The following is a 12954-nucleotide window of genomic DNA, read 5'->3' as shown; positions in this document are numbered from 1 at the left end:
ACTCCGAGGGCTTGGAACGTGGAGGAAAGGATGTTGCGGGTTTATTTTCACTCATCTATGATTGAAATTTAGTATTTCCTTCAGTTATAAAGTAGGCAACGATTCCTAAGGATAGTGTGTGTGTATATGCTATAACTGATCTGTGACCAGAAAAAATCACATATTTTCATATCAGATTTGCTGCAATTTCTTAAATTAGGCTTTCAGTCCATCACTGCTTTGAATTTGTGGTAGTTATTAACTTTTCCCTACATTTGGTTATTTATGGTGTTAACAAAACAGCTATGTACATTACTGTATTTCAATATGATTTGTTTCTTTTGTAATCCCATGTAGTCTATTTTTTGCATTTAAAATCATTCAGGAGTCCATAGGCTTTACCAAGTTGCCAAATAGGAGGGTGGGGAGATGTGGGGTGGGTGTGTCCATCAAACAAGAAACCAAGGAGTTATGCGTTAACACATGGAAACCTCTAAGAAGTGTATGGCACATAAGTAGGTACTATATAAGTTATTTGCTCAAAAGCAGTAAACTCAGAATTCTGGAAATTTGCATTCTGATTTTTGTTCTGGAGTTGCTGATCAGGCTTGGACTAGATAGGCCAACTTCACATTCAGCACACAGAAAACTTGGTTCCATCCGTTTTCCCATCGCTGCAGGCTCAGGCAACAAAGCACCCCAGTAAGGGTTAGGACACAGGTTTCCTTCGTGGGTGTCGTGCTGTGAGTGAATGATATCGTGTGCATATTTCATTCTTGCATTTCAAAGGTAATTTCTAGATTAAGTTATCTGCCAGCATGTTCTAATAACTTCAGTTGTATATTTAGGGGTAAACAGTGTGGTAACTAGAGGACATTCATTCAATACAACAAAGTATAACAAAGGTGGAGAGAAATGCATTTGGGAGCCTCATGCATCCAGTTTCACTAAGCAAATCTTTTTTTTTTCTTTTTTTTTTTCTAATCTTGTTTATTTTTATGTGGTGCTGAGGAGTGAACCTAGTGCCTCATATGTGCAAGGCAAGCCCTCTACCACAGAGCTACAGCCCCAGCCCCACTAAGCAAATCTTTTGCCATGTATTTCCCATGGTTATTCCTTAACTCCTGATCACCTTGTAGTTTTTTCTGTTGCTGAGACTTGTGGTAAAGCCTCACAAAAGAACACTTAGTAAACTCATGTATCAAATAGTTGATTTAAAAAAAAAATCTGAATCATGATCACAGCTATACAAATAAAAGCAACACATTTTCCAAGTATAGTGGCAGATCCAGTATTAAACAGTGAAAAGCATACTTCTTTATAACCTTTAAGGTAGAGAGGCAGAGGTCTCAAAGAAATTAACGACTGGGGAAAATTTCCTATTCTTCACTTGTTCCTTTCTTCAGTGGCTAGACTTCAGTCAAGATGTACGCTTCTTTTCCTGCCTCTGTAGGACATCAGATGGCATTATCCTTGAAATTTCGGAAATATCTGAGTGATTAGGTATGAAACTGTAACGGCAATCACCTGAGCACTGGCAGACATGTTTGTCTACTATGTTATTAGGCCAGTGTTTCCTTAGCCTTTTTTTTTTTTTTTTTTAAAGATAGAGGAGGGGGAGAGAGAAAAATTTTAATATTCATTTATTTTAGTTTTCGGCAGACACAACATCTTTGTTTGTATGTGGTGCTGAGGATCGAACCCGGGCCGCACGCATGCCAGGCGAGTGCGCTACCGCTTGAGCCACATCCTCAGTCCTAGCTAAGCCATCTTTTTGGTGTAGAGTGAGAGAAATAATTGGGCATGGTATTCATAACACTCTGTGTGTGTCTGTGTCTGTGTGTGTCTGTGTGTTTGTGTCTGGTGCTTGACCCCAGGCCCTTACACATGATTGGTAAACACAAAGCTACATTCTCAACCTTTTAATTTTATGTTGAGACAGGGTTTTACTAAGTTGCCCAGGCTGGCTTTGAGCTTGTGATCCTCTTGCCTCAGCCTCCTGAGTAGCTGGGATTACAGGTGTGTGCCATTGCGCCTGGCTGGATGCAACTCTTATCAAGTGAAAACTTAAAAAATAATAATAATAATCTTGGTGAATTTTGTCAATCATACTGAAATATAAGAACAATTCTAGATTGGTACTACTTTTCTCTGGGTCGGGGGTGGGGATTGAACTCAGGGGCACTTAACCACTAAGCCCCCCCCCCCATTTTTGTATTTTATTTAGAGACAGGATCTCATTGAGTTGCTTAGCACCTCACTAAATTGATGAGACTGGCAATTTAGTGATTTCCCCTTCTCTTTTCATCATATTTTCACTGTCATAATGTTCTTTTCCTTGTTTGAAATAGGATGATCAGCTGCTTCCTTGAGTTAGGTTTGACTGATTTAACAGTGTTCTTTCAATAATGGTCAGTGTCTTAACAATATTGACTTAAAGAAAAAGGAGTTAATATATTACTTGGAATAATCTATTATTTTTGCAAGGAGGGGAAAGATATAGTATGGAGATACGCTTCCTTAGGAATAAAGGATTAAAATCTTAGAAACCACTGAGAATAAGGGGAAGCTTCAGTGTGAAGGACTAGAGGGGAGGCAGGGGAGCTTCAGCCCATTCTCTGTTCTCGGTGGTCCTAGTTTTCAGCATCTACTAAGGATTTTCCTTACCATTACTGAGTACAGCAAGAACATTTCCACAGGACTGAATATAAATGTTCAAACTTGAGTTTATATTAATTTCCTATACATATATGTGTGTATGTATCCAAAAATATATTGGGGATACAGTGTCAGTGTTTTTACTGATGGGTTACATGATTTAAGACAGGTAGAAACTACTGCATCAGTAAAAACAGCAGTTAAAAACTTAAAAAGATTTTAATATTTATTTTTTAGTTATAGTTGGACACAATACCTCGAACCCAGGGCCTTACATGTGCTAGGCAAGAGCCCTACTACTGAGCCACAACCCCAGCCCCTCAGCAGTTATAAAATCTTGTTGTTGAATGGAGTGATTTGCAGGTTAGAGGACTTCTTCCAAGGTTGGATTCTGGTGTCTGGGATGAGGAGGAACAGTTCAGGTTCAGTGAGAGCAGAGTGGAATGTTGGCCAGATATTTTCTGATATGTGGATGCTAACCCATAACAAGGGAGGGTGGGGAGGGGAAGAGTAGAAGTTCAATGGATTAGATAAAGGGAAATGAAGTGTGTGTGTCGGAGGGGCGGGATAGAAAGGACAGTAGAATTGGGATTGTGTGCCATGAAAATCTGCATTTGTTTCTTCCTGTGCCTGGGGTCACTGCCTATTAGAAACCTGTCTAAACTATATTAGCATATTGAGGCTTTGCAGGACACACAAGTAGTATAAATTCTAGCCTCAGCTCTGTGTGTGACATTCTTGAGGTGACTTTCCCTTCACCATCTTCTGCTCCTCTGATCCTCCCTGTGTATTTATGATATCTGATCTCCCACCTTTCTTTTCCTTTTTTTTTTTTTTCTAGCTTCCACATGTAAGGAGAAAACATTTGATCTTTGATTTTTCTGAGTCTGTCTTATTTCATGAGCATGATGTTTTCCAGTTCCATAAATGGACATATAGTATTTTATAACCATTTAACTACTTCCCATTTGTTGGGTACTTTTCCAGTATTTTGCTGTTAAAAACATGAAATGAACAACATTTTACTAACATCTTGCTATGCAACCAAGATAAATACTGGAAGTAGAATTACCGAGGCAAATAACAGTAAATGTTGTAATGTCTTTGATATCTGTTAAGCTCAGGTCATTTGGAAAGTATGCCTTACTAATGTTTTAAATATGCACATGGTGGGAAAGAGCCCTGAGCTCATGTCCTGGCTTCCGACTTTCTGTGTGAATGGGGCCATTGGTTCTGCGTGTCACTGGAAATGGTGTTGGGTTGGCAAAGCTGCCAGGTTCCTGTCAACCTGAGCATTATGATTCTTACGCTGTGTTCTTTCTTCCCTGCTCCCAGGTGACATCACGATGGACTTTCCGATGCCCAGGATGCCCTCAGGCCCTGTCACATGACGATTCCCACTTTCATGAGCGCCACAAGTGTATCAACTTCTTTGTCAAGGTGTACGGGTACATGCCCCTCCTATATACTCAGTTCAGGGTGGACTCTGTGCTGTTCAAGACCCGCCTGCCCCATGACAAGACCAAGTGCTTCAAGTTCATCTAGGGGCATTGCAGGTTTTGGGGAGAGGAAGGGCAGAGTGAGGGAGATGGCTCCCAAGGTTCCCAAGGTGTTAAGGACCTTGGGGACATCCACTGGGTGGGTGGCCCAGACCCTCTGCTGGGAGAGGCAGCAGGAAGAGTGGAAAGGAAATAGCTGCCTTTTTCTTGAAGTCGGCCACACTGGGCCTGGAATCCTGGTCATCAGACCTGGGGTTTCCACACAGGGCACTGACTGATAGCGCACACTGAGGACCATGGGGACTCTGGAGAGTCACTAGTTCAAAAGCCCAGGACAGCTGGTTTGTGGTTTTTAAATTCAATAACAACTATTATTATTATTTAAAAAGAGAAAGTTTCAGATCTGCCATTCAAGGCTTATTTATATATGTGTGCATATATACACGTATATGTGTATGTACATATGTATGCACACACATACATATACATATATATATATATATATATTTGGTGGGAGGAGTCTGAAATTTTTGCCCCTCTCTCTGTCGGAGGGTCCTACCAGACTCCTTGTGTTCTGCAATTGGGAGGAAATGGATTCTGGCCTTGTTACCTGGCTTATCCTTTACCTCTCCCATGCCCCAGGGACATCTGAGTGCAGAAAAAAGAAAGGGATGGACTTGGCCTTCTTACCAGGCCTTGGACAAGACTGGATCTGTGGTCTGTTCCTGACCCTTTCTTTTGCCAGCTGTTGATCTGTAATCAGCTTCTCCTCCTGTTCCTCCTCCAGGGAGCTTGGGGATGATCTGCACCATGGAGAGAGCAGCTAAGTGGGGAGTGACCTGCTGGGTCTAGTGGTTGAGGATTTGTCATTGGGCCAGAGCTTGTCCCAGGACTTACCCCTGCTCTCTCATTCTCTCCCTTATTTGAGAGAGAGGAATAAAGCAGTAGAGAATGAGGCAGGAGTAAGGCCCACACTGCCAAATGGCTCTGGTTGGCTGGCCCTCCTGGGAACAGCATGTGCCTCTGGAGTGTGGCTTCCTTCAGATGTTCTCTTGGATGAGATGCAGGAAAGCTGCAGGCTGCACCTGAAGATGTGGTTGTGGTCTGTGGGCCTGCTAGCTCTGGCATACAACAAGCACGTGACCTTTGAGGATCCCACCCGGCTGGCCGGGAAGAAGACTTGCAGCAAGGCACTTGGCCTTGGGATAAATACCTTGGTGAAATTCACCTTCCCCCACCTCTGTCTGGACCTCCACCTGTCACCTGTGGTGTTTGGACCCCTAATGCTAGGTTGTCTGTAGGACCCCCTGAGGTCTGGTGTGTGCTAGGACAGTGGGAGGCTGTGATGTGCTAGGGCAGTTCAAATCCAGCCTTGGACTTTAACAGGCGTTCACACTTTGTTATGTTTCCACTACCAGTTTAATTTCTGTTCCCTGGGCTGAAAGTGAAATAAGCTAATTTTGGTCACAGTGGCAGTGGGGGAACTCAGGAGGGTGTTGGTGTCATTTGTTGGGGATTTAGCCCATAACCACTGTTTTTTTCTGAGCCCCACTTCTGGAAGTGGAGTTGAGCACAGGTTCCCAGCAGTCAAACAAAAGCTCAGGTCTGTCCTGGTCATCACATGCCTTAAGCCAGTTCCGTCTTCCCTAGACCTTGACATCCTGTGCTTCTATTTCTTGGGGTACATTCTCCTCTCGCCTGTGTGGACCAAATGGGTTCTCCACTGTTTTAAAGCCAGGCTCTTTCCTGTAGATTCCACCAGCTCCAGAGCTGGCTTGGCCCAAGGGAGCTCTCCTCATCGGCCAGCAGGCCCTAGGTCTCCCAGGCTGGCATTGCCACACCTTCCCACTGGCATTTTGTGGCTCCTGCCAAGGCAGCTACCTGGGGAATTTGGTTATGCTTCTCAGCAACCAGCAAAGGGGTCCAGACCCCTTTACCCTACTTTCTAACTGCCCTTTCCTTGACTTCTGGACTATTAATTTTAGTAGTAACCTTCTTCTGTCAGGGGAGCCAAAGAGTGTGGTGTTTTGAGCTATATATGTGGCTGCTATTTTGTTTCTTTTAATGTGAGGATGCAGTGGAGACCTGGGGAAGAGCTGTCTGTGTGGCAGGACCCTTCAGTGGGGGCAGATCCGTGGGTCCCTCCGTGTGGTTCATTCATGGATACCATCAAAATGTGCTGTAGGGAGGCTGTGATGTTGGAGGGTCAAACAGGGATAGCACTGTTGGGACTGACAGGACACTGACTTGAAGGACCCCTGGTCGACACTGACCTATTCCTGCACTGTCCTCAGCAGTGACGGGCAAAGCAGTTGGACATGCATGTTTCTTAGGAAGGTGCTCTTGGGAATGCCTGCTGTCTGCAAGATGGGATGGGGAGAGTCCCTGGGCCCTACCTTTGATGCTGCTTACTGTGGGACACCGGATAGTGGGGACTCTGCCACAGGGAAGCAGCCCTCCTTGGCTGTGTTCTGGAGGACTTGTTCCATGGCCTCAGCTCTCGATGAGACAGCTTTGCTTCCAGCTAGCCAGCTTGCTCTTCACGTTGAGGGCAAGGACTGCCCAGCTTGGTGACAGCCTCCTAGGTGCTCACAGGCCTTGCGCATTTGTCCCCAGCAGTGCTTCTGTTTGGTGGGGGCTGCGCCTCACACAGGACTCACCGACCCTGAACGGGTCCTGTCCAGGAAGAGGAGCTGGATGGCTGGGAGCCATCTGTCCAGGAGCTGCCTGGGTGCGCCCAGGGAGCACCTCGTTCCAGATGCTGCTTTGAAGGGGGCTCTTTGGTATCATGCCATGTGCATCCATCCACCCCTTTTCCAACCATGAGCACAATGGTCTTACGTTTTTTGTAAAAAAACAAAACAAAAAACAAAAACAAAAATAAATGGAGACTTTATCTCAAGCAGCTTTGAAGTCTTTTTGTGATTTTCCTCAGCAGGGACAGAAGAGTGAACCAAGGTGCTGGCCTGATTCCAGGTGGTCACCAGTGCATGGTCAGCCAGCAGCAGTCCCAAGTCAGGCTGTGGGCTGTGTGACAGGTCTTGGAGCTGCTTGGAGCCTGGCTGAGGGGATGCCAAACATTGTATGAATGGGTCCAGGCAACCTTTCCAGCATCCATTTCTGGGACGAGCCGTTTTGACCAGACACGCATTCAGGTGTCACTTATTTCAGGGGCTGTGGTGTACATTCAGACTTCATTTTCCTACAGGAATTTTAAAGAGCGTCAGTTTGGTATATTGTGCTGGGGAAGCTAAGTGTCCGTGGCCCAGCAGAGGGAAGAGGGCTTGCTCTGTGGATCATGTGACTGACAGGAGTCACCTCTACCTACACCTCTAGTTGCTGCTGCTTCAGTATCACAGCCTAGTCCTTTGGAATCTACAACCCTAGAACTTCCATATGACTGTGGGTCAGAAGAATACCCTGAGTCATGGAGGAGAACGGAAGAGATGGGAGCTTGGGTTGCGACACCATCTAAGAATGGTCAAAATCAAAGGTTGTTGAAGCAGGGCTGAGGTTGATCAGACTCATTTGCAGCAGCTGTGGGGTCAGTCTAGAGAATGGACCTGGGGCGGCTACCACCCAAGGATCTCCTTGTTACCACCTGCCCAGCCCCAGAGGACTTGAGGAAGCACATGAGGCCCCAGGCAGTGCGTCTCACTGCACATGGAGAAAATGTGCTCACTTCTGGCTCCAGTCTACCCAGGTACCCCAAGGGGCTTCTGCCAGCTGGTGATGTGCCTGTCACTCAAGTTGAAGGCTTGTGTTTACAAAAATGCTATTAAGAAGGATAATGCTATGATTGGGGGTATGGGCTCAGGAGTAGTGTACATGTGCTCAAATCCTGTGTTGGCTGTGACATTAGTGGAGAGCAATTCATCTATTTCAGGGCTTAACCAATAAGATGGCAAAAATTCTGCTTATCATATGGTATAAAGAAGTAAAGAGCCCGCCACATGGCACACAGTGAAAACTAACTCTTTTCGGTAAAATCCTGCAAACTTCTTGGTGGCTCTTCTGCATCCCATCTGTTTTGAGTGCCAGGGCTTCGTTCATGGTTTGTCCGCAGCACAGCCCTCAGGATGCCTCCTCAGAAGTGTCTGTTGTCCCTGTGTCTCCTATCAGAGCCACAGGCTGGCTGACTATGGCCACTGCCTCCTGAATGGTGATAGGTTACCACTACCCTGGCATCGTGAGGAAGCTTCCTGGGAATACAGCACCTAATAGGTGGTTTTCTGATGAATTAATTATTTAAGGAACTGAAGAGGGTCCTACCAAAGTCACACCTGGCAGCAAGTTGAACAGTGCCTGAGTACTGCCAGGGCCAGGCGCCAGGTAAAGGAAGCCTCCACCCCTGAAAGCCTCAGACCCACTTATTATTAAAAAAAACAAAAAATTGTTTTTGTTTGCTGAGAAGCAAGCATGCTAGGCAAATGCTCTAACACTGAGCTAGCCCTCCGATCTCCTTGATGAAGGGAGTAAGATAGTGTGTCTAGATTTGAAGGCCTGGAGAGCATGAAAGTAAGTAGGGTGGGAAGCCCTGACAGGACCAGGTTTGATTTGCTATTTAATTTCATCTGTTTTCTGATCTGTTTTAATTAGGCAAATTGTTATATCTTTCTATATTTGGCTTTATGTTTATGAAACTACAAATCCTGGTCAATAAACTGAAGGGCTGTCAGCACAAAATTATTTAAATTTTATCTCAGGTATTAGTTCCAGGGCTGGGGTTGTAGCTCTGGAAAAGTGCTTGCCTAGCATGTGAGAAGCACTCGGATCAATCCTTAGCACCACATAAAAACAAATCAATAAATAAATGGCATTCTGTCCATCTACAACTAAAAAATATTAAAACTATTGGCTCTAATATCTTATTATAAAAACATAAACCGTGTACCCATCTGCTGACTCTACTTGACTTATGGCAGTCCACCTCTCCATCCCCAGCCACTTATCCATCCTGGCTCATCCTTTCATCTGTCATATTTTTGGTACATTGCCAAATAAGCTAGTGACATCAGTATACTTGCTTCTAAATACATAAGCACATACATCAATTGGAAGTTAATATGTTTTTTTGGGGGGTTTTTGTATTGGGATTGAACCCAGGGGCGCTTAGCCACTGAGCCACATCCCCCGTCCATTTTTTATTTAGAGACAGGGACTTGCTGAGTTGCTGATACTGGCCTTGAACTTGTGATCCTCCTGCCTCAACCTTTTGAGCTGCTGTGTTTCTGTTTTTAATGAAAATATTGCACACTAAAATGCACAAATCCTAAGTGTGCATTCTCTTGAGTTTTGATGAACTTATACACTCTATAACCCAAACCCCTCTAAAGATATAGAACGTTGCTCAATCCAGAAATTTCCCTCATGCTCGTTCCCAGTCAGTCCCTGCCCCCTCCACCTGAATACAAGTAATGCTCTTATTTGTTTCCATCTTGGATAGTTTTCCTTATCCTGGAATTCATGTAAATGGTATCATACAATTTTTATTTGTGTGAGGCTTCCAGGAACTTGGCAGTGTTTTCATGATCATCCAATGTTGCAGGTGTTAGTTCATCTGGTACTTTTTATTGCAGAGCAGTATTCCCTTGTAGGGATATAATAAAATCCTTCCATTTTATTGACAGATACTTGGGCTCTTTCCAGTTTTGGTCTTTACGAATAAAGTTGCTGTGAACACTCATGTACAAGGCCTTTCCTTTCTCTTGGATTAATACCTGAGTGGAACATTGGGCAATATGGTAGACCCAAATGTGTTTGGTTTCATAAGAAACTGCTAGATCTCTTTGCAAAGTGAATGTTTGATTTTGTACTACCAGCAATGAAGTGTTCCAGCTCTGAGTCCTCACTGCCGTGAGATGGTATAGTTGGTCCTCTTGATTGATTTTAGCAGATCTGAAAAGTGAATGATGATTGTATCGTAAAGTTTCAATTTGCATTTCCTTGATGACCAATGATGCTAAGCATTTATCATAGGCTTATATCATTTATGTATATTTCCTTTATGAAGTATCTGTACAGTTTTTTTTGTCCATGAAAAGATTGTTTAGTGACACATTTTTCATATAGTTGGCATCAGAGTCCACTGTTTATGTTTAGTTTTTGACAAATGTATTACAACATGTTTCTACAATTACCATTCCATATGGAACGTCTCACTGCCTGAAAGGCCCTCGTTTTTATGAGCCACCCGTTGACTTCTCCCTACCCTCCAGTCCAGGTTTGCCTTTCCCAGAATGTCGCTGTTGGACTCCTCCTGCACACAGCCTTTTTACGTTGGCTTCTTCCACCTAATACTATACATCCAAGTTTCCTTAATTCCGTTGCATGATTTGATACTCATTTCTTTTTTTTAAATCACTGAATAACCTTCCATCCGATGGATATATTGTCCTTGAGTTCTAGGTGGATTTTTTAAAAATAAATATTTATTTTTTAGTTATAGGTATAACTATAACACAGTGTCTTTATTTACTTTATGTGGTGCTGAGGATCGAACCCAGTGCCTCATGCATGCTAGGGCTCTACCTAGTCACAGCCCCAGCCCTCAGGTGTTCTTTACCCTGGACAATTAGTCCATTCCCAGGTACATCTTGTGTAACAAAGTATTTTTCCCAGCTTTTGGGAAATTTTTGATGAGATAATTTTTATCTCATCAAAAGAGATAAAATGAGGGATTTCTGATGAGATAATTTTAACTTTATTGCTGCTTTCTGGGCCTTAAGAAACCTGTGCCTACCCTAAATTATGAATATGGTGTTATTATATATTTTTCTACTAGAAGTTTTTGGTGTTAGCTTTTATACTTTGGTAAGTGGTAGCGATCAAGGTTCTAATTCCTTTTTTTTTTTTAATACAGATATCTTGGGCTGGGGTTGTGACTCAGTGGCAGAGCACTTGCCTAGAAGTGTTGGGTTAGATCCTTAGCACCACATGTAAAATAAGGGTGTTGTGTCCATCTACAAATTTTATATATATATATATAAATAAAATATATAATATATAAAATATGGGTAACTAATCATTCCAGCACCATTTGTTAAAAAGACTTTACTTTCTCCATGGGATTGATTTGGGGACTGCTGAAACAAAGTCATCACTGAACATTTCTGAGCTCTCCTGTTCCGCTGACTCTTTGTGCCAGTACCGTTCCATCTTCATTAGTAACTTTCCAGTTAGCCTTGAAATACAGTATGAGTCCTCCAACTTTGCTCCTCTTCTCCAAGATTATATCATAGTTACTTTTTAAAAAAAATATTATTTTTTTAAGTTTTCGATGGACACAACATCCTTATTTTTATTTTTATGTGGTGCAGAGGATCGAACCCAGCACCCTGTGCATGCCAAGCGAGCACACTACTGCTTGAGCCACATCCCCAGACCCAATTAATTTATTTTTATGTGGTGCTGCGGATCGAACCCAGGGCCTCGCCCATGCTAGACGAGCACTCTACCACTGAGCTACAACCCCAGCCCCTTCTGTTGATTTTTGTTTCTATTTTCATTATGTTTCATTCAACTTTCTTTGGGTTCAGTTTGTTGTATAGTTTCTTAAAGTGAAAATTTAGGTCAATTTTATGTCTTTTCTATGAACAATAAAGCTATAAATTTCCTTTTAAGCACTATGTTAACAAGTGTGATATAAATTTTGAGCTGTTACTTTTATCATCACTCAGTTCAAAACATTTTCTAATTGATTTTGGATGTCTTCTTTGGTTTATGAATTATTTTAGAATTATGTTTGATTTGCCATGTTCTGAAATATTTTATGAAGTTTTAATTGAGAGAACATTTTCTATATGATTTCAAACCTTTTAAATGTAGAGAGACTTGGCCTATCACCTAGGATATGACTTTCATAGTAAATATATGCACTTGCAAAAAAAAGGGGGTGAATTTATGCAGCTATAGAGCATAGTATCTAAGAAATATCAATTAGGTTAAAGTTTTGGACAGTTTTGTTCAGGTATCCATTAATTTACCAATTATTTTTGTCAGGTTATTTTAGTAATTACTACATTGGTGTAAGAATTTACCCCTTACCAATACTGTTGATTTTCACTTCCCTTATTTTGGAGTTATTGAAACCAGTCAGGAATGCTGTCCCTGTCATCATCTCGGGCAGTGTTCTGTATCTTGAGGCTGTGCCAGCCGTTTTCACTTTCTTTTCACTTGGCTCTTCCTCTTTCTGTTTAATGTGCATTTCTTGCAGGTGGTATATAGTTGGTTCTTGTTTTCAACCTATACTTAGCAGGCTTGTTGCAGGGAGCAGCCAGAGATTGCTGCAGAATACAGAGTTCAGAGGTCCTGCTCTGAGTCTCTGACCTGGGATCTTCCCCTCATTATAGCACCCAAGGCTGTCCTGAACTGCATCCTGTTATTCAGGCTGCTACAACCAGGTTTTCTGAACAAGTTTAGTTATCCTGCAGTGCTCTTTAGTCTACCCTGAAGATGTAAACTCACCTGCCATTTCTCCTCTTTAAGTTCTGAATCCTTCAGTTGGGTGTGATTTTCCTTTACTTGCTAATGAGTCCAGTTCTATGTGTATGTGTGTGATTATTATTCATTCTATCTAGTATTGTTACTATTTGATCTAATCTGCCTGCTTGCAGCATCTGGATTTATAATTTTATATGTGGGAGGGTCAGGTCTGATGGGGGCTATTTATTACATGTGCATTCTGTTATTTACCTTTGTACACACTGAAAAAGAATTGATAGTAAATATTTTAGACTTTGTGGGCCACATCAGATTTGCTATGCAACATCATTTTTATTTCTGTAGTTTAAGGGGGCTGGATTTAGCTTGCAGGATG

At 42.7% G+C, this 12954-nt stretch overlaps 1 protein-coding gene across 1 annotated transcript in view; it reads left to right on the top strand.

Moving 5' to 3' along the window:
* Extl3 (exostosin like glycosyltransferase 3) overlaps positions 1-7033 on the top strand; it is a 49375-nt gene extending 42342 nt beyond the window's left edge. Inside the window, exon 6 of the mRNA XM_076853529.1 lies at positions 3973-7033. Within this exon, the coding sequence (XP_076709644.1) occupies positions 3973-4182 (210 nt within the window). The 3' untranslated portion in view covers positions 4183-7033. The remainder of the gene's footprint in view (positions 1-3972) is intronic.
* The last annotated feature ends 5921 nt before the right edge of the window (positions 7034-12954 follow it).

Source organism: Callospermophilus lateralis, chromosome 4, assembly GCF_048772815.1.
Source record: "Callospermophilus lateralis isolate mCalLat2 chromosome 4, mCalLat2.hap1, whole genome shotgun sequence".
Taxonomy (NCBI): domain Eukaryota; kingdom Metazoa; phylum Chordata; class Mammalia; order Rodentia; family Sciuridae; genus Callospermophilus; species Callospermophilus lateralis.
The sequence above is the reverse complement of the archived record's forward strand: the minus strand, read 5'-3'. Positions and strand labels throughout refer to the sequence as shown.